At 32.4% G+C, this 23,090-nt stretch overlaps 2 protein-coding genes across 8 annotated transcripts in view; one reads left to right on the forward strand and one right to left on the reverse strand.

Moving 5' to 3' along the window:
- Nucleotides 1-14,596, forward strand: part of LOC120769559 (pneumococcal serine-rich repeat protein) — a 32,225-nt gene extending 17,629 nt beyond the window's left edge. For 2 of the 5 annotated variants that reach the window (XM_040096610.1, XM_040096612.1), the window contains exons 2-3: nt 4,516-5,135; nt 12,041-14,596. In XM_040096610.1, the coding sequence (XP_039952544.1) occupies nt 4,539-5,135; nt 12,041-13,165 (1,722 nt within the window). In that variant the 5' untranslated portion in view covers nt 4,516-4,538 and the 3' untranslated portion in view covers nt 13,166-14,596. Of the gene's footprint in view, nt 1-756; nt 1,002-1,276; nt 2,088-4,515; nt 5,136-12,040 lie in introns of those variants that run through there. The other 3 variants (XM_040096609.1, XM_040096608.1, XM_040096611.1) reach the window with 3 other exon arrangements.
- Nucleotides 14,597-15,823: 1,227 nt separating this feature from the next.
- Nucleotides 15,824-22,783, reverse strand: LOC120769561 (dnaJ homolog subfamily C member 7). 3 transcript variants are annotated; one of them, XM_040096613.1, is made up of 5 exons: nt 22,695-22,783; nt 22,215-22,378; nt 17,445-17,897; nt 16,527-17,371; nt 15,824-16,258 (listed from the first exon to the last, which is right to left on the reverse strand). In XM_040096613.1, the coding sequence occupies exons 2-5, from the start codon at nt 22,325-22,327 to the stop codon at nt 16,173-16,175; spliced, it is 1,497 nt and encodes a 498-aa protein (XP_039952547.1). In that variant the 5' UTR covers nt 22,328-22,378; nt 22,695-22,783; the 3' UTR covers nt 15,824-16,172. The 3 variants fall into 3 exon arrangements, with proteins under 3 accessions (XP_039952547.1, XP_039952548.1, XP_039952549.1); XM_040096614.1 differs by having other exon boundaries at nt 22,720-22,737; XM_040096615.1 differs by lacking the exons at nt 22,215-22,378; nt 22,695-22,783 and adding an exon at nt 20,129-20,640.
- Between the last annotated feature and the right edge of the window lie 307 nt (nt 22,784-23,090).

Consider the following 23,090-nt stretch of genomic DNA (forward strand, 5'->3'; position numbering starts at 1 on the left):
ATACATGAATACATACCTGCAGATATGTATACATATGTACGTACGTCTTTGTACATTATGTTGACGTGGTTTTATTTGTTTTTAATATGTACATATGTACATATAACAATGGCTCTGGTAAAGACTTCACCTTACAACACTCACCGTTCTCCCAAAATAATTCATATGCTACGTTATTGTTATTGATGGTTTATTATTGTTTTTTCCAGTTTCTTTAATTATTACAGCGGAACAAAAACATCCACATCTACTCATCCGTATTCGCCCTATGCTCTTCGCTCTTCTTTTTCAAAGTAATCAGTCAACGGCCACCGCGTTCGTTAGTTCGCCTCGCAGTTGCCCGCGTCGGTCGCTGCTCTCTCAAACAAATAAAATATTCTTACGGTGTTGTTTTGTTATGTTTATGTTTTATTGTTGCTTCTTTTAACATTCCCCAACACACATACACAAGCATTCAAACAAACATACGTTTATTTTCATTCATTTGCTGTAAACAACACTTCGTCATCCCTTGGTCTCACTCGGTCTTCATCGAAACAATACTCTGCTCTGATAAACAGCGACGTCAGCAGTTAACTCCAGATACAAAATCATTCTTCGGCATGCATACTGTCTCTGCCGCTTTGCGGCTTCGTTGTTGTTTACTCACTATATATAAGTATGTAAGTACATTAAATTGCTCCGCGCGCTTTGCACAGCGCAGCGCTGCGTCAAAGTCAAACGAACTGAGCGCAGAACAACTCAGTAGTTGAGAAATTTCATTTCATTGCGGAGCATTTTAGTCGTTTATCGATTTCGCAAGGTTTAGAAGTGTTTTACGACAGTATTTGTTGGAAAACAGAAGGAAAAAACATTTCGAAAAAATACCAAAAACAAAAGTGAAACAATAAGAAATTTATTGAGTTGGTTGTGTGGTAAAAGTTCAAATTGATCAGTGTACATGTGCGTAAAAACGTTGGTGTTGCCAGTTTTGGCTAAATTCAACACAAAGTGAGTTGCGGGTGTGTAAAACAACTTATGAAATAATGAAATTGTGATGCGCGCGAAAGTGATAATACAATATTCTGCTACGTAATATTTCTTGTATTTAGATTTAACAAAGATCACAAATTTTAACCACATTCACGTGACATTAATAAATATTGTAAAAAAATGCGACTACATGCAAATAATAGATTTTATATTTTATTTAAACAAATTTAATTTTTTATTCATGATTTACTTTATGATCAATATTTGGCACATATGTATGTACTTTAACCTAGTAACTATGTAGGACAGGAAAAGGACTGTAGGTTATACCTAATTTAAATACAAAGAAAATTTTGCATGTGCACAATTATTTTTTTATATTTGTAGTTATAGAATTACTGGATGTTTTCAAAAGATAATACGATAGATAGTATATCTTGTAATAAACATATGAATACAGGAAAAAAACATAAACATTGGTTTAGTTTTATACAAGATTCTACATAACAAAATTGCAAATATGTATATGAAAAACGATCGGATGCATTGAATGAGGCGATAGTTTATGGAAGGCTTAAAACGATCTTGTCTATCTGCTGTTTATAGTGTTGACAGTTTGTCCGTGAACTATCTACTGTTTTCAACTTCATTGAAAAGAAGTACACTTTACACGAAGAAGACGCCCCTTTCAAAAAAAAATAGTTTTCACTTATTACCTTGGTTTAATGACTACATTCGGGAATAGAAGTGTGTAATATAAGTATTTACTACTTATATCCAAACATACATATGTATACATATACATATGTGTGTGTATCTACAAATAACTGCATTTTACTTTATTCATGTTCAAATGTATGTCACTAGCATTTCCGGTATGAATTGGTTCATTCCATTCAAACACATCTCAACATTTTTTTAAGTGTACGCAGGTCATTTACGCGGAAAGCTGCCAAGACTGAACAACCAACGAAAACGTCAACATATATGCGCAGCTAACTAAAAACCTATCAAAACAACTGCAAACACAACAAAATTGCGAATAACATGCTTAGTTACATATACTAACAATGAACGAAAATAAAAACGATATTTATTCACATCCATATGCATGTGTGCGTATATATGTATATGTGAAATGTATTTATGTATACAAATACAATAAAGAAAAACAATATTTAATATGAATAAAATAACAAACCAAACAAATATGTAATTGGAATGGAATGTTTATGTGGAAACAAAGAACTAAATTCAAACTTACAGATACTACTATCTGTTGTAAATTCTTACACACACATATGCACGTAAAAATTCGTATGTGTGGTTTTCGTAGAATGGCAAATGTGTCACCTTTTTGACAAAGTTATTTTCTTCGGAAGTTCTGCGATTGTATAGCCTATTTGAGCAGACACAATTGTTCAGGTGGAAATGTTTTACTCTGCGCTTGTTGCAAGTAGTACACCTGTTCTACTTACTCTCCAGAATATCTCCTAAGCTGTAAAACATCTTTCGTAAAAATAAAAGTCTTTAATATTTTATTAAACATTTTCGAAAGTACATATATCATTTTGCATTCCTAAGTACATATTCATGCATATGTTATATATACTAAGATATGGGATCCTGGGAAGACCAATACAGGTATTCCATACGTATATGTACACAGATGCAAAAATACAATAAGCCAATTTCAACTTATAAAACGGATACTCTTAAGGAATCGCAAATAATTTTTTATAAAAAGAATTTCATATATAAAAATATACATATGTAACAATATTTTTCTCTATAAAGTACAATTTTCCCCAGCAAGGTACATATTCTTACATATGTACATATGTATATTAAGTTTGCCACGATATTTGCAACATCAAAAAAAAAAACGTCACAGACCTTATAAAAGTATATATGGTATGTACATAAATATGTATGTAATTGATCATAATGACGAGGTAAGTCGATTTAGCCGTGTCCGTCTGTATATGTACATATGTATGTATATACGATCTAGTCCCTCAGTTTTTGAGATATTGATTTGAAATGCATTGAAATTGCAACCATAGCATAGCATATATCAGCCATAAAAACTGAACGATCCGAATAAAGTGCTTGTATGGAAAGCTTCATCATATTTGGTATGGGTTATTGTTCAAGGCAACGGTGCAATCTCTGAAGAAATTCTTGAGGTAGAGTCAGTATAACATAAGTATAGCTGCCAACAAACAGATCTGTCAAAGTTCTTGTAAGGAGTCTCCTTACATATATTTAGAGAAAATTTGTATTGAGACAATGAATCTTTAAATTCTAATAGAACGTTTGGTATCAATCTTTTTCCACTGCAACATCAAGTATCACGTATTTTCTCCAAAAACAATAGTGGCTGTTATGATAATCTCATTATCAGGAAAGATATGGCTGATCACTTAGACTTCTCACTTATTATGGAATTATCAGCAATAGCAAAGATTTTTAATTCAATCAGATGTTAAATGAAAACAAGATTATATGTAGCTGCATAATTAAAAATGAAATAATGTAGATTGTGGAGCAATACAATTTCCATATTAAACCATAGTGTATCTTATTTCGAAGAATTTCTTCTCTCTGTCCAGTAAACGATTCCTTCAAAAAAATTCAATTAAACTACGACACTCAAATTAGGTAGAGAGGGTTAAAGTACTCGTATAGAGGGCTGATATGGTTTAAAATTTAATAAAAATTGGTCTTGTACGAGCTCTAAAATATGTAAAATGTACTGATTGGAGTGCTTTGGGTGGCTTCCAACGAGTAGCAAGTATTTAGAGGGCTATCTATTGCAATTAGAACTGTTCGCAGATGTGTAGTCTTCCTTAAAAGGTTACATCATTTGTGCTGGTACATGTACGACAAAATTCAGCTAATCAGTACTTTACTGTTGCATATTCTTGGGCACATTTGTCTTTTCAATTTTTACCAAATCATAAAATTAAAATTTTTTAAATCAACAAATATAATTGAAGTAACGACACTTTTAAGATTAAGGTTAAATACTCTATAAAGAAGGATAGGATAGGAAGCCCATAAAAGGTCGGGATATCCAATAGACAATCGATCTGCCAAGATCTTAACAACAATTAGCTGCACATTTTTGGAAAAACGTACATACATTGTTTCCTAATTATTAAATGGATCATTTGTTAATATTTATTCTTCTCAATTAAAACTAATTTTGTACCGAGGAACATTAAATGCTCAAGATGTCTTCAATCAGGCGTTTTTAATTTCGCAAGTTATGCTGGGAAAACAAAATGCTTCTCATCTCTCTCATTATCTGTTTATCTATCCTTTTACTTGGGTATTTTGTGCTGGTATACTGAAAAGCAGTTAGCTGCAACAGATATCCTGGAATTTTACTGTTGTTTATTCTTTAATGTAAAAATTTGTACATATATACATATATGCATACGTTTTGCATTAATTTAACAAAATTAAATTAATTAAAGACCAATCTCAGATTCAAAATTTTAATCTAATAATAGACATTGATTAATTTTATAATAGAAACGAATTACCATAAATCGCTTATGCAGCAACTGCAAACGCCCATTTCATTAGCGCCAATCGATTTTAATCTCACAGCGCAACCGCACACGCTAATAAACCGAGGAATCATGGAATGGACCAACGATGAAGCTCTTGAACTAATCGAGCAATATCGCATCCATACTGAATTGTGGAATCGTGCTGATCCCAAGTACAAAGATAAATTATGTCGCTTCCGAGCGTGGTCAGAAATAGCGGAACGTTTTGGGTGCAGCAAAGCTGAGGTGGAACGGAAGATGAATGTGTTACTTACACAATATAGACGGGAGAAACACAAAATGCTTATTAAATTATACCAGGGAATTCAGCCGAATCCGTCAAAATGGTACGCGTTCAAAAGGTTCGATTTTATGGAGGCTGGTGGCGGCAGCAGTTCATCGAGCAGATCGGGCACAAATGGTCACACATCAACGTCAACGGCTGCAAGTTTAAATGGCCTTAACTCTTACGAAACCATAACAGCAGCGGCGCAGCAGACAACAAGTGCAGCCGTTGCGGTGGCAGCGACGACTGCAAACGCCGCGCCGAGCACTTCTCAACATCGGCGCATGAAGAAAGAGATGAAGTATTTTGGTGCGGTGAGTATCCTATCATCCAATGACACATCGCATTACATTCGAGAAAACATTGTATATATGTACATACATATGTCTTTGAAGGAAGTACTGGTTGAATATGCCATAGAATAGTTGTGAGCAGTGTTGACATATCGGAAAAAACCTTTGTATTAAAATAATAATACATATGTATATAAATTAATTAATTTAAAATTAGAACTACTTACACCAAATTTTTATCCTACATATTAATACATATCGTAAGTATTGTATTTAATGCGAAGTATTGTTGGACGGCTAAGACACTGGTTGACGCAATTTCGCCGACACAATTTTTGTCCAATCCAGTCGTAATAATTTTGAAATATTAAGCGCAGTGATCTCCACTTGAACATTCAAAATATATTCAAAAGAACAATATTCATCCAAACAAAGGAATGTAGCCAGCATAGTAGCTTGAATTTTATTTACTGAACTACTTACGTGGCAAAAAGTTTTCGATGGCTCGAGTAATATGGGCAATTATTTGTGAAAACATCCATCACTTGTAAAAATCAACGTAACATATCTATTCGTCAGTGCCAGTGATGAAATATGGGGAAAAATACATTCGTACATATGTATGTAAGTACCTATTTCAAAGGTTATTAGAAAAGCTGGAGCCCTTACCATCTCAAAGTAGTGAATTTATGTGAAACATATTGAAAGTTGATAAGCTTTGAGTTAGCAAAATACATATATATGAATTTTAATGAACGAGTTTGAACAAATCACAATATAAAAAACATAATATATGTATATCGTATTAGTAAATTATGGTTAATTACTGTATACATAGCTCTCTAAAATTGTATGAGATGAATCTTAAGGTTAATACCTTAGCCCGAGGCCTTTAATTACTGAAAAAGAGGATTAAAAAAATTAGTTCGATACTAGTTAACTGGTAACATTCCAAGTACATAAGTAGTTAGTTCGTCAGTCGTAACTTTAGCTAAACTACTTTGATCACCTCGCACAACTTACACTCAATTGAAGTTACATTATTCTGTTAAGCATATTTAAAAAAATACCACTACTGTCGGTGGAAGTCATATCTGATCATTGTTTACGTGGTATAGACATTATAACCAATTTTTGTGCATATAAATACATATACATACATATTTAACAGCAAACATTTTTTTTGCAACTTTATCCAAGCCCATGGTCTTGGAAAACTAAGGGGGTATTTTCAATTGCATCTACAGATGTCCTAGCTCATATAAATAACTGTGAATTCAACACTGGGTAAAATTTGCGAGGACTACTGTGTATATTTCGTACACTTGTATACAGACAGATGTACATATATGTATATGTACATAAGTATTTACTTATGCTTGTGGTATGTTCATGCGTGTTTACGTTTTAACTCAATGTTTTTCTTCCACTTTTGTTATTACTTCTCAACAACGCGTTCATACAAAATAAAAAACAAATTCTCTCTACATGCATATATGTATGTATGTATATAGGTAAATACATAAGTCCACTTGCTGGTTCACCACCCCTCATGAAAAAATATACAACAGTACCTACCAACTGAACAAAATAATAATAATAATAACAGAGGTAAATATCAGCTTTTACAAATTTACATTCGTATGTGCTATGCCGAACAAATTACGAATATTTTTATGTGAATGCTCACACATGCTAACGTTTGTTTATACCCAGAAGAAAAATTAACAAAGTAAATTTATCAAGTACATTGCGATATCCTAGAATGACTACTGGTGTTTAGAATTAAAGTAACACCGGTTACCTACATATAAGTTTTTTATGTATTTATCGTACATGCATATTTAGATTTTTGTATAATATACAGAATTTAATAAGCTGAAAGGAATTTTGTAAAAAAAATATTTAGTAGGATTTAAATGTGTTGTTGCAACACTAATTGTTATGGAGAGTGCAGTTGTCGAATGAGCGGCGTTAGCTTAGCAGTCGCGTTGCTGCGAGCACGATTCTGATTGTGTTATTTGTTCTTTGAATGGGACGATAATCAGTTTGTTTACATTTTAGTTGTGCCATGTGTGCACACTGCCGCAGCGCCGTCAAATTGTTTCTCTGTCTGCGCTTTGGTTCTGGAGATCACACGTTCCTAGTGCTCACTTTGCGCGCCAAACCGCTCCCTAACACAACCACTTACCGCAAAATTCGCTATACATATTAAGTACAACGTAAAATCCCTTTACAAATGGTGAGTACTCCAAGTATACATTTAAAATGAACAGAAAGTATTCCTGAATTAACCACGCTCATTTCTATGTCCTAGGGCAAGACAAAAAACTTTAACTCTGCGTAACTTTTGCGTACTTCTTTAGCTACACTCTAATTATCACTGCATTACTTGCGGAAAATAACTTTCGAAACAACTTTTTGTTTGTAAAAAACTCTTAATTTTTAGGCGTAAATGTTGTATAGCATATAATGTGACTTATGAAATAAATATGTATATAGGGTCTTCACAAGTCTCATAAAGTTATAAGTTATAACGATTCGAATACATAGCATTGAGAATTGTAAATGTGAAAACTCATTTTTGTATGAAATCCAACAACAATTTTTTTAAACAAGTGTAAAAAATTATAATTTTACGATTTTACGATGCTTTACGACGGGTTGTGAGTACCCCAATAGAGTTTGCGACAACTTTGACACGTTCCTTTTTTGGGTCGAATTAGAAAAGACGTCTTCAACAAAACTATTTTTATAGATTTAATTTTTTATGTTACCTATTCTCAATCTTGTCACTATCATTTGCGCACTCAGATGTAGTAAGTTAATTACGCAGGGTCGGCCGTGCATTCAAAAAGCACTTTAAGTACTTTAATCCAACATGACCAAAAAAATTTAAAGGGATAAACCAGAAGAAAGTAAAGTCTACCACTTGACGCCATATCTCCATGCTTAAATACATACATATGTATATCAACACACGTATTTTGTTTACAAGTGTGTATGTACATATGTACATACATATACAAGTGTATGGAACTCGGTCATTATTTTTATTCGCGTTAACAACACACAAGTGAAGAGTTTATATCAACAGCAAAAAAGTAAAACAATGAAAGCCAAATTTTAATACAAATAAAAAAACGAACGCAAATTGATAATTTTACACACTCCAAGCCAAGAGACGACGGTTAATTTTTCAATGTTAAAATAGGAGTACTACCACTACTTTGAAATAATCGAATTATTTCTTTGGAAACATTTTGCAACTACTTCAATAGGATTATTTTATAATTTTGTATTTAGTGTTCAATGCAGACTCCAGGGAGAATGTCAATTAGCACTACCTACATAAGTCTTTACAATATTATGGCTGGTTTCATGAAAAAAACATGGACGCACAAGAAGAAAGTACCAAATAAAATTTTCAGTTAATTATAAATAAATAATACATTAATGTTAGCTGCCATAAATATATGTACACGAAACTAATAGAAGTTGTGAAGATTTTGTGAAAAATACATTCTGTGCGTGCATCTTAAAGAATTTGACACAAAGATATTTACAGGACATACAATATCCAATTTATAACCGTTTTCTCAAACTCTGGTTAGCAACCATCTGTCAGTTAAGTACTGGTGAACTGTGTATTGTAAAAATTAAAATAAATGCATTGTACGTACATATGTATATCGTCACCTGAAATGCAAAATAACGTATCATCACAAAATTTGAAATTGAGTGTCTTATTGATTACGATCAGTGGCGTAGCTACAACTTCGGGCGCCCGGGGCCGAGGATGTTCTGCCGCCCCCCTTTATCTACCTACCTACAAGTTTCATGAGGTGGTTCGAACAAAAGTGAACTTTTACAAAATAACTTCGATATTAAGTATATAAAATTTAGGAACTAGAAGCCACGCAAGTTCTGAAGTTCCAAAATTCTCACAATACGGTTTTTGAGGAAATTGATAGTAAATTTACAAGACATCTTATTAAAATGCTATAGAAAAAACCCCTTTTCGCCCTATATCTTGTACAATTTTGACACAATTTGCAGGAATTTTTGCCCGAATTGGAGTTTTTAAATTCCATTTTTGAAAATTTGGAGAAATAAAAGTATTTGTTACATGCAAAGCATAGGGTAACTGTGAGAGTGACACGTCGCTAGACAAAGCTAGAAAAGTGCATCTTTAAGTTCTATCACTATGTTTAAGAAAGATATAAGACAAATTCAAAGACTGAAGAGTATTCGAGTAAAAATTAATATTTTTCATTGTTATTCAGATTATTACGTTGTGAGTGACCAACTCTTTATGTTTTATAATAAATTTTGTAAAAAAAAATTTGTTGAAGTATTTTTCTGAATATTACAAAATAGCGAAGATCGTTTTGCCGCCCCCAAGACCCCACTGATCACGATTCACTACTTCAAATTACATACATAATATTACATATGTCCAACATTTTCAGGTTCTGCGATCAGATATAAACCAATTTTAACCAATATTATAATTTTTATTCACTCTTCCATTTTATTTCGTGTTTCATTCATGCCACTGTAAATTTCCGAAAATGTTGTTACGTTATTTTGCATTTCAGGTGACGATTTGTATCTTTGTGTTAAGCTCACTCAGACTCAGACTTGATACCCAAGATTCATGAAAATATCTAAATTTTTACTCAAGTTTTCGCTTGCATGGACAGACAGGCAAGCAATCACTCAGAATTCAACTCGTCACACCATTCTGATCATTTATATTTGCATATGCAACCCTATATCTAAGTCGATTATATTTAGGTTTAGGTTCTACAAACAACCATTAGATGAACAAAACTATTATACTCTGTAGAAACATGGTCTTCGTCTTTAACCAACGCCAATTCGAGATTCCTTCTCCACCTGATCTCTCCAACGAAGTGGAGGTCTTCCGCTTCCTCTGCTTCCCCGGCGGGTACTGTATCGAATACTTTCATAGCAATTTTCATTCATACGGACGGCATGACCTAGCCAGCGTAGCCGCTGTCTCTTAATTCGCTGAACTATGTCAAAGTCATCGTATAACTTGTACGATATTCCATCGAATGCGATATTCGCTGTTGCCAAAGCTCATAGAACCATAAATCTTCCTAAAAACTCGTAACATCGACTCATCAGATATTGTCATCGTCCATGCCTCTATGCCATATAGCAGGACAGGAACAATAGAGTTTGGTCTTCGTTCGTCGAGAGAGGACTTTACTTCTCAATTGCCTACTGAGTTCGAAGTGACACCTGTTGGCAAGAGTTATTCTGCATTGGTTAATACTACTATTATCGACGACTTTAAAGTTATGATAGTCAACAGTGCCGTGAGATATTTCGTCTGGCTCTCTTTCCCTACCAGCCTATGGTACATACACATATGATATTAACTCACCGAAGAGGCTAAATATTGGGTATATGAGAAGTCATCCACCACGGGATCGGAAATCAGTATATTAGGGATATGTAGTTTGAACCAAGATTTAGATCGATTTCATTCGTATTCTGTGCTAAAACACAGTATTTAACGAAAATTTTTCACATAAATAAGTTAAAATATCACACATTTTGATAACTTTAAACGCTTTAAAATCAGATGGAATCTCAAATAGGATGGAATCACTATATCACCGATTGCATTAACCTTTGCCATTACTATAGTATACACAAGAAGTTGCTTGTATATAATTTTGTGAAAATAATATACACACAAAAGTTTGCTCAAATAACGAAAATTATTATAGGTAGAATGGGATCTTTAAACTATGGCAGACCAGTGTTAAATTTTCACTTAACTTTCCTAAGATGCCTTACATATTGACCATTCGATGCGGTATAGCGCCAACCGGAAGTTCAAAATTCTTATATTAGTAAAGCCATGGGTAATATTGACACGATTTTATCCATTTTTGGTAGTACGAAACATCATTACCACAAAAATTGCTCTCAGAGTATATTCTATGCGTGTTTCAATAATATACATATTTCACAGATTTTACGATATTTTCCGCAAAAAATTAGCCATACGCATTAGAATCCACATATTTCATAATTTAGTTGAAATTGGCCGGGAAAGTCCAGGGATATTGAATTTCACCAAAAGATTCAATTTTGTGACGAGACCTTCCGTGACTTATAAGATGTAAAATTGTATGCTTCTGGCGTATTTATTTAATAAGTTATCGCACATTTAGTATTTTCAACATAACCGTTACAATTTTCAACAAAACCGTTACATAACAATACGAGGAGTGGTCTTGACGCAAACCACACATACTATGTAACGCTCAAATAAATTTCTTAGTAAATGTTTGGCCCATGGGAAGGAAATACTAGTGCGCCAGAATGCAATAAATGTGCTCAAAATTTTTAAACTTCAATTTTATGTGTACAGATATCACTCTAGCCAGAAACTTTTTAATATTATTGACATTTTTTCTACAATTTAGAAATACAATTTAGGGATACGTATTGATTAAAGGTTTTCTCGATATTTTCGACTTAAAACAAGTATCCAGAAAAAATATGCGAATAATTGTAATATCTGTATTTCGATAAATGTAGTATACATGCATATGATGATATGATTTGGGATTTTGGTTTCTTGTTTCTAATTGACCCTAGCTGGGGAAACGGAGAAAAAACTGGAGCGCTTAATAATCGTTGAATACTTAATGTCGCTTAAACATAGCTTTCTAAATTGTTCATTAATTGTATAATATATATATTATATTTAAATTTACCAAGCATACTTTTGTATTGACTATGCACATGAGTATATGAATAAATTGAGATTATTGCTTTCAAAAGCGCGATTATCTTAAAAACGTACTTTTACTCTAAAAATCACTCCATCAATTTAATATTTTAGAGATTTTAAAGGTTTCTATCTTTTGTTGTAGATGGGCATAAGCCTACCGATGCTGATAGCCAGTAACACGGCATTGGATACATGGAACACTGTTGGCCAATATTCACCGCCAATCGATAACGATCGAAACCCGTTGCGAGTTCCTTTACCTATGCCCTTCCCAAACTCGCAAAGTGAAATGAATGTGGCAAGCAGTGCAACTCGTAGCCTTTTCGGTGGAAGTAGTAACAGTGATATAACCGCCAGTCCTCAAAAGCCAATGGAATCCTCAGATATTGAAGACAAAGACGAGATCTTAACAAAGCGTGAACGCTCAACACCGTCCAGTTTACACAACGTAAGTGGAAGCAGCGACGTCGGAGCTCATGTCAGTTGCGTTGGTAATACCACTATAACTGAAAGATGCAACAGTGATAATACCTGTGGTATTAGCGGGCGTACCGGTGTAGAGGGAGCCATCGCTGAACCCATCGATGGAGGTTCTAGTCCTATATCTAATATTATTGAATCACACGAAAAGCGGCGCCGTACTACGCGTGACCATGAGGAGTTAGACATAAAGCGAGAACTTGTAGATTACTTTCACCCCCCTCATCCTCCAGCTCCGCCCGATTCCCATCGTTCATATAGCTCTATTGATGAGAACCGAATCGGAGGGGCTGACCCAGATGATTTTGCACAAGATTTGCGCGTAAGTGCGGCAGCTGCCGCTGCGGCTAAAGGTATAAACTTCAGCCAATTTGTACTACCACGGAATTTACGCCACTCATCCGAGTCGATAGATGAGAAATTTGCTCCACTAAATATGCGTAAACTGAGCTCAGTATCGGCAACAGCCTCAACCGCAGGGCAAATGCTTATGAATTCCTTACTATCTAACGAAAGTTTATCAGAAGAGACTGCCACAAGCACTAGTGGACGCATCAAAAGCGCATCCCAGGATGCTGCATCCACATCTGCGGCAGCTGCTGCAGCTGCTATTTATGCTGAAAGTCTGAATAAAGATGATTGCGATTTCATTGGGTCGAATGTTACACTAAAACTCCGATCGATGGACCGCACCCAAAGAATCATAGCCGAAAAGTTAATAAGTGAAGTTCTTTTTTATGGACAATTCAACGAGCTTGAACGAAATGCTCACATCCAACCTAAGTGACAGCAGCTAACAATGTTACGTAAGGGTTTCTAAATATAACGAAAACACAGAACAGATTATGTTTCCTAACAAATTTATACCAAAAAAAAAAGATTTTCACAAAAGGAACGTATTGAAAAGAGAAGTAGTTCTTCTGTTTGGCTCTCCTCCTGGTAATCGAATAATCTATCATAATTCCCTGTTTGTTTAAATGCATGTATTGTTTTTATAAAATCATGGTATTTAAGAATTAACCCTTATAAAATTATACAAAAATCCTTGCAGTACAAATTCAAATATAGATACATAAATTAATTTACTTGAACAGATTTATTTATAATTTCTTACGATGGATATGAACTGTGTCCTTAAAACTTTTTAATTATGTAAATTCTCTCGGTATTCAATTCACAAGTTGGGGAACAGATTTTCATTAAGTATTTTGACGTTACGTCGATTAATTATAATGCATCGATGTTTTTTATTTTACTAGTTCATCCCACGCAAATTAACATTGAAAACAATAAGTGCTTTAAATTAATGCTCAGCAAGTAAAAGAAGTTTTTAAAAATGTTGCCCGATTGGTTAGGTACACGTAAAAACAAAATTATTCGCCAAATGCACTCCTTTATTTAAAAATTTATAATTAGTTACTCATAAATTTCCTTTTCGAGACCTCTCAGCATCTCTCAACTCAGATTTGAATGCTTATATGTATGTACTATATTATTTTATAGAAGGATATTAGATCTGTTGCAAGTGTAATCAGTTATCTAGTCACGAATATGTCAGTGTGAGTGTTAGAAATTCCATTTTTTAACGGTTTCATATATTTAATGATATTGAAAAAATATGCTAAGCCAGCAAAAAGGAACAAAATCAATTGAAATGAATTCAAAGAATTATGTACCTCGCTTATTTTTCAGTCATCTTTTTAATACAAAATCGAACCTATATACCTTTAACTAAAACAAATATACATTGTATGAGGAGTTAACACATACATACATACAAATAATAAAGTAAACCTTCATGGATAAGTACATAAAATGTAATAGCATTTTTACTATAAGTAAATTTCAAGTAATTCTTGTACGTTTTAATTTATTTTTTTCCAATGCATATGCTATTATTATTGATATATTTGTATTTTATTGAGAATATACACTATTTATAAGCAATTTTTACAATGCAAAATACAATATCCTAAATATAAGCAAAGAAAAGTCCTAAACTTAAACATGCATATGTATACGTGTAAAAAACGTGGTACATACATACATATGTATATGTATACATATACATTGGTGTTAAATTTAAACTTATGTATGTATGTAGAGTGACTGATAAATATCTGTGCCGGACCATTCTTCATATAGTTAAATTAATCCAATAGCAATGTAATTAAAATTAATAAATCAATGAGTTTTTTTTTAGGTTTTCAAAAAAAAACGAAAATTGTGTTTTAGACTTAACTAAAGAAAATTATGAATCGTGAATATATTGGTTCATCCTTATAAAGAAATTCGCTGTCTTATGTAGCATAAAGATGATTGTAGGAAGATCTTTATCGACCAACAAGGACGAAAATATAGCAGTTCTAGGATGATTGTACGTTGTATTTTAAATCATTGTTGTACTAATGTCCAAGTGTTATGTATTCCCAGAACTGAATGGAATGTGTATATGTCATAAAATTTAATGAAATTTTTATATATAACTATTTTTTATAAAAGTACATGAACTCAAATTGGTAGACAAGATGATGAATGCTTTGAATATATCTATAAATAGGTGTGGAAAACTAAAACGAATTATACTGTACCTTATTTGAAAGAACTTTAGTCGTAAGATTTTTTTTTTTATATTTTATTATATATACATATGTATGTAAACGTTCATTCATATATATATAGGTATATATACATATATATACCTACTAGTTAGAAACAATTTTAGAAATGTGACAAATAATGACATGATTTGCAAAACTGAATATAAGAATTAAATAAAAATGGATAAAGAAAAAAATAAATAAATGTATAATTTTCAGTAATTAACGTCGATATTTAAATTTATTATACGTACATAATATTTTTAATAGGACGGCAATCGCGCCTTTCTTTTGGGTAGGTAATTACATATGTTCTTCATTTGAATTTCGGATAAACATAGTTGGATAACTTCAAAGCAGCTACCTACCGAATAAAAATGTTGTTTCAAGTTTAAGTTGAATCTGGTGACGTAAAACTGCTGCTGTAAGAATAGTCTAAGAGATGAAATATGGTCGAGAGCAGAGCATTATACATAACTGCAAAAAGCCAGCGAAGAAACATCTGTTCAATGGAAACATCGGCCACAAATTATACTTATCCGTTCAGACAATGCCATGCTAAAATATATTATGTGTATTGTACGATGATAAAGCCTTGTGTACTATTTTAGTATACAGAGATCTGTAGCCATATACAACCAGTAGCCATAGCTTGCGATCATAACGTTGAATATTTAACAAATAACCAATATATTTTATGCATTACTAAGCTATTATTAGTAGCTCGGAGAGCGTACGTGCGTATAGAATGCGTAAATGATCAAATATTTAAATATTTATTTTCTACAAATTAGCAGACTATACAAATACATACACTTGCTACTATTAAAAAACCAAATCAGCAATTGTTCTCCTGTCATTACAAGTAGTTACAAGTAGTCCTTTATTAAAACGTTTAATCTGCAGTTGCTTCAAAGTATTTTACCACAAATTACTGCATTTAGCTCTAACGATTAACTATTTGGAATATTATGTAATACGAACAAAATTTAATAAATTTTTAAAATGCTAATAATTTTATTTTCCACACATTTTTTCGAATTAGCGAGAAACAATAATTTAACAATTTGGTTCTGTTTTTATATTTGAGTTTGCACAAATACGTCTGCGGTTTATTTCTTTATGCGTTATTGAGAATAAATTCTGTTTTGCATATTCTGTATGTGGTCTTCATAATTTTGTGTCACGCGGCCTTTAAAATTCAAATCCAAATGATGCTCCCGGCCCTGTTCCACTACTAAACTGGAAGAAATGTCGAAACATTTGATTGGGATCAAAATCTGAAAAAAAAAACAAATACATTTTTTGTTCAAATGTTCATAATCTTTGTGATAACTAACTCTGTACTCTAGCTTGGTTAATACAACCTAAAATTTGTTTACCAACAAATAATAGTGGTTTTTAATACAAAAATTGTAAAAATAAAATTTAACTTCGAAGAAATTTAGTTGTTATACCAAGTAAATCAGTAATGAAATCGTATAAATAATAAGATATAAATAAATAAAAATATAATAAGATATTATATAAGTAAAAAAATCTCTTTACCTTGTTCCTGTTCCTCTATATCTTGGCCACTGTCGTATCGCATCTTTTTTCGTTGGTCTGACAAGATCGCATAAGCTTCACCGATTTCTTTGAATTTTAACTCTTCCTCTTTGCGTTCTTCTGCACTACTGTTAGCATGGCGATCAGGGTGATGAATCAAAGCTTTTTTACGGTATGCTTTTTTTATTTCATCTTCGGTCGCATTGCGTGATATACCAAGAATTTTGTAGTAATCTTTACGCTTAGACTTTTTTAAGGCAAGTTTCGCATCTCGCAATAATTTTTTAATCTCGGGAGTCTTCTGCAACTGCAATGCCGCCTCATAGTCATTCACACACTCATCAAATTTCTCTAGATCATTGTAACAACGCGCACGAAGGAGCAAAGCTTTCAGATACTGAGAATTTATTTCCAAAACACGTGTACAGTCGGCGATAGCATCACGCAAAGAGCCAATTTTCGAGTTTACCAAAGCTCGATTGTACAATAGTTTTGAATTTATATCTTTATTAAACTCGTCAATTTTTAGGGCCTCTGTATATATAGTTTGGGCTTCTCGAAAACGGCCGGACTTAAAAAGAGTGTTGCCATTTTCCTTCATTTCTTTCAATGCTTTACTTTTGTTTCGCATCTCTTTAGCCTTTTTATGATCAGGATCAAGCTGAAGTGCACGTTCAAAATGCAATATACCTTTTTCGAGATTGTCGGTGTAGTAAAGACACAAGCCGCGAACATATATGGCATCCGCAGAAGTAGTATCTAACTTCATAACACTTACGGCAATGTCAACTGCCTCATCACAGCGACCAAGAAATGCAAGGCATTCAGCTTTGAGCAGGCGATATCTGTAAATTAATAAGATTAGGCAGTAATTATTATATGCAAAAAGGTGCCCAATGGTCTTTGATATAAACCAACCTAAGGCAAGCTGGAGCAATAGCCAACGCACTGTCTAAATAGTACACTACATTGCGGTATGCCTTAGAATCGTAGTTTGTTTGTATCGTTTTCTCCAGTTGACGCAACTGCTGCATTCCCTGTTGTTCTACTTTGACAGCATTGCTTTGTGAGTCCAATTCGAGCACCTTTTTAATAGCTTGCTCGCTACCGATCATATCCCCCATTATTAAACAGCATTTAGCAATGCGTGCGTATGCTTTGTCGAACTTCGGATCTAGTCGAACTGCTTGGCGAGCATCGCTTAAGGCATTTATATAGTTGGAAAGCATCATGTAACAGGCGGAGCGATTGCCATAGTAAGCAGCAAAGTCAGGACACAATTGAATGGCATCAGAGTACAGCTTTAACGCAGCATGGTAATTTTGTGCTTTATATTGGTCATTACCTAATTTTTTTTTCTCCTCAGCAATACTGCAAAATATATGAAGCAACATTATTGAACCACATCTACAATTTAGACTAATAGTTATAAGGCAAAAAGTAAAATAAAACGGAATAGCATTTTTTTAATACCAGAGTAATAAAATGAATTATAATCTTATCTAAGTGCTTTGAAGCAGTGTCAGTCTGTATATAATTGGTGGATTCGCCATTGTTAGATCTTTGCCCGACTGTCTCCAACTATTTTGGGAGATGATCTGATGTATCCAAGATGTTATGTAAGCTATTTAGACTTTTTTGTTTAATTAGCGTAATATTTTTGGTTATTTTGTTAGTTATATACACAAATTAAATATTTTTTTCACAAAAAAATTTCACTTTTTAAAATCTATTTATATATGTATATATTTGAATATATATTCATGTGAGAAGTACCTAATAATGTTCAATCACAACAAATTTTAGACACGCTGGCGCCTTACATCTTTCTAAACTGCAATAAAATAACCCGACTAGGACATTTTGCAACTTCATGCCTTAACGCTATTACACAGGTTCTTTTGTTATCCATACAAAAACAAAAAATAAATAACAAAACAAAATTACGATATGATAGCAAAATTTTTTTAATTTCGAACAAAAACATTAAAAACAAAAAAAATTGACAAAAATGAATATCATCAATTATAAAAACATCGTTAACTCCAATTTCAAAATGCTTCTATCAATTGTAAAGTAAAGAGTGCAATGTTCTTTACAAATCGAAACTATATTCAGTGACCGAGCGGGGTTGAGACAGTACAGTACCTGTCCAATAAATTACGAACGAACAAAAAAATTATCCGGAGTTCTAACTTTAATCTTTAATAAAAACATAAATATTTGGCGTATTTTAAAACAAAATTATTTTTTATATGCTATATACATTAAACTTAAATTATCATATTTTTGTATTGAATCATATTCAATATTATTAAATTATATTAAAAATATTAAATTTTTGTTTTCGTTCGTAATTTATTGGACAAGTACTGTATGTTGCGAAAAATTTAATCAGTATTTACGACGGCATTGATTAACATACGAAATTCTATTTATGTATACCCCTTCTCTTTATGTTAAGCATTAAGATCATATGTAAATATCACACAAGTTGAAGTTTATTTCCAGAGAAACTAAACTCTCTCTTTTTATTCTTTTTTCTGTGAACTTCCGCCAATGTCATCCGTTATAGATTAAATACAACTACATATACCGGAAAAGTGGATATTCCTGGTAAATATTTCAAAGTCGCACTCAACGCTTAAGCGGTTACAGTCGAGTTTATCAAAAGGGGGTCTCTCATCCCAGGCAACTAAAACGAAAACCTAAAATTTTCTTTGGCATCTAATAGCATCTACTTATTTGACATATACACGCATAGTAACGTAGGTTGCCCATTATATACCCACCATAGTGTTGCAATCTGGAAACTCACAATTTCACATAAAGCAACGGTCAGGGGAGCGTCAAAAGGCGTGTTTTGCAGAAACCTCAATCAGAGTGGCAAAAGTGCTTCGACAACTGATTCATTGATTAAAAAGCATGTAAAAGTGTACAGATCTCAATGGAGAATATTTTGAAAAACAATAAAGCGATTTTCGATGATTGAAATTTGTTTTTGTCTTCTAATCCCGAAATGTAAAATGTAACCTTCGTATGCTGGCAATAATTCACATAAATATTCGTTATATATAAGGCGTTTATTTACAGATTTACAAAAATATCTGGTCTATAACTGTAGCCGTAAAGAACTGTTCAGAAATACATACATATGTACACCTTTCTTATAAGTGAGGCAAAATTTTAAAATTGCTTGATCTTACGTCGTTGTTAATTATATACATATGTATATAATGTTAAATTATATCTTATAAGATGTAGAATTTCGAAACAATTGACGATAATTTTATCAAATATAATCAATATGGAATAGCTGTCAATCTCCGCATCGTCTATATATAAATCCCGTTTATAAACATACTACCTAGAGCTACGCACTATAAGTCTCATTATTACACTATGAGGTCGTAGTTTATTGAATTGACACTTACATTAGAAATTAATAAATATATATAACTTTCGGTAAAACCCGCCTATTGATACTATTTTAAGTAGAGCGTATACTTTTTATGACGTATTTGATCAGCTGATAACGTTCTAAGATTTTTTTTTTTTTGAATTTTTCCATGATGAGTATATAACAATTGATTTTTACTTACTATATCATTTTTGCCAAAGCCGCTTCGAAAGTGGGCCTCATGTGCTACTTTTATTTTAGAAGTGATAAGCGTTTGCACTTGTAAAATAAAATGGATCCCGTTATTGCATATATTAAAAAATTAAGAACATAAAATGTAATGCGATTTTTCTGTTATCAAAAATCTCCACAGTCTCCTTAAGTATTTATAGTTTTGTAAGAAGACCACTGCCTAGTTTTCCAACTATGTATGTATGTCCTCTTAGGTATAACTTTTTTTTTAAATAAAAGGCATTTAAAAATAGGTGAACACTGTCGAATGCACGTTCATAAAACCAAATGTTCAAAATACGCACAATTACAGATCAAACAGATGTAGCTTGTTATTTCCCCTAAGTTAAGTTTAAACAATCTTTAGTGTATAAAAACAATTGTTACAGAGAAAAAATACTTATTGCTTTAAAACAGAACATATATACTGTCAAATAACTTCTGTCAGTGATTTCTAAGACGAGTTGTTTTTAAAATTTGCATTAAGTAGCCGCAGTTATACGAGTGGGTCACACCGTTGCATAAAACGCACTGAAGTGGTAGTGGCTTTATATTATATGGTATATACATATAATAGTTGTGCAAAATCTTTCTCTTTTTATATGGTAAGCAATATACATGTATGTATAAACACATTATATTTTTGCATAAACATTTAGCGATCATATGTATGTATATGTACTTACATATGTGTAAAGTAGTGCATTGATATGAAAATGAAAATATCAAAAGCTTTGTTATTAAGCTTTTTATACTCTTTAAATATGTTGCACAGAGTATATATATACATATATAGCTTTGCTCACACTTAACGATTGTAAGAACATGAACTAAAAGAAACAGATATAACCTTATATAGTATATGTGAAAATGTATATATAAAAAATCTTAGAACGAAAGAACGAATTGATTCAGCTGTCTTTATAAAAATGATACACAGTTAAAAACCTGAAAAGGTAAAATAACTTAGTTACTGATTTACAACATAGCATGTTTTTGCAACATACCATAACACCAGAAACGTCTACCTTACGGCCTTTGATACCCCCCTTAATTCGGATATTGTAAAATTGATCGTGTACATATCGGTCAACCCGTTAAGTTTTATAATTGGAAAAAGTTTGACTGTTACAAATAATATTATCAATGTATTGTAAAAATTGTTTCAGTAATGACTTCCTCTAGCCCCTAATAACACAATTTAATTTATTTAAGGCTTTTCGTTAAATATGTTTACAAATAGCGAATTGCAATTTCTTAGTACAACGCTGAAACATGTTTAAGGCGAATTAGGAACAGGGAAAATAGCTGATAAAGCCAAAGATAATAAAAATATCTTACTCCAATATGCAAAACAAATCGATGGTACCACAGGATAGAATTTGATTACTTGCTTTCTAATTATATGATAAATGCTACAGTTATGAGCTAAAAAAACGGAGAGAAATGTACCATTACCACGAGGAGACAGGAAACTTTCACCAATAGCGTGGAAAATGCGACGTTTTTAATATACATATATCAACATAAATGTGATACTTTTGAATTTGAATTTTTTGTACAAATTCGAAGAAAAGTTTCAAACCCGCAAGATACGAAGACTCATATATACATATATACATATATTAATTATATTATTATTTAAATAAAGAATTAGTCTAAGGATATTATTGAGACTGATAGGGTAGTGGTCTTAATTTTCCCTCCGAAAGAAGTATTCTGAGACATCCACATTAAATAACTGAAAAACATATTGGCACTCCAAAATTTAATCTTTCTGAAATAAAATAAAATTTTTTTCTGTTTATTTAGACATCAAATTTATTTGACTTATTTATCGCAACGGAGTCTCATAGAAATAATTTATTTATATTTCCAACGAAGTAGATAGGATGTGGTTTTCCCCTTTCATACCAACCACCACATCCTCCAGTTTTGCTACCTTATTACCATTATTATTTGTAAAAAACATAATAATACATATGTATATACATAAATTCGATAAAGTATAGACACAATATTTTAAAGTCAGAATCGCAAGCAGTATAAGTACTCACGTTGCATTGTCCTTGGGAACAATTTGTTCTGCATCCAGTTCTACTGTCTCCACTTCCATGTCCGATGATTGCTCCTGTTCGTTGTCACTATCTAGTACAATCACTTCATCCATCAAATATAAGTCAAGTAGTAGTAACTAAGCTTCGAGGTAACAATTTGATTCCTAATTACAATAAGATATTTTTGTTGGAGCCGAAAACGACTCCAACAAATATATGTATGTATAAAAGCAAAAATTCTGAGCAACACGCGTGCAACTCTTCGCCCCGATTTCAAGTACCGAGAAATAATAAAATATAGGGATAGAAACCACTGGAAAAGAAAGACAGCGCACAAAAAGAATAACCAAATTGATTAAATAAATTAATGATTTTACTATTATTTTAAAAAAACACGCGTCACGATTTTTCTAATTTTTCTGATTTCCGTCTTGTTTGAAGTATTCGCAAGTTTGTTCCAAAATATACATATTTTCCTACCTTTGATAGAAAAATTTTATATTACCTACAGGGCCACAAAATAAAAAGTGCTGAAAGGCAAACAAATGTTTCTTCTCTTCGTGTTTTGTGATTCAATCCTTCTGATGAGTCACGATGCAACTCTGATAATTGAAGTATTGCCAGAATTATATGGAGACATTGTATAATTATTCAACATAACATTTAAGTCAAAAGCAGTACCCAAATCAAATATATGTCCCATATAGGCAGAAACTGGTGCCTATATAAATATAATTTGTTTTTTTGATTTGTATATACGATATTTGTATATAGCAATAGAATTTTCAAAACATAGCATTATACATATTTTAATCTCCGCAGTTATGTCATCTACCGGTTGATAGCTAAAATTATTATAGATTGTTTCTGGTAATA

Source organism: Bactrocera tryoni, chromosome 2 (genome assembly GCF_016617805.1).
Source record: "Bactrocera tryoni isolate S06 chromosome 2, CSIRO_BtryS06_freeze2, whole genome shotgun sequence".
NCBI lineage: Eukaryota > Metazoa > Arthropoda > Insecta > Diptera > Tephritidae > Bactrocera > Bactrocera tryoni.

Coding starts and splice junctions, on each gene's coding strand:
- LOC120769561 (XM_040096613.1), bottom strand. CDS start 22,327: ATGGATGAAGTGATTGTACTAGATAGTGACAACGAACAGGAGCAATCA. Junction 17,372..17,444: donor ATTGCTCCAGCTTGCCTTAG/GTTGGTTTATAT, acceptor ATTAATTTACAG/ATATCGCCTGCTCAAAGCTG. Junction 16,259..16,526: donor TATAGAGGAACAGGAACAAG/GTAAAGAGATTT, acceptor TTTTTTTTTCAG/ATTTTGATCCCAATCAAATG.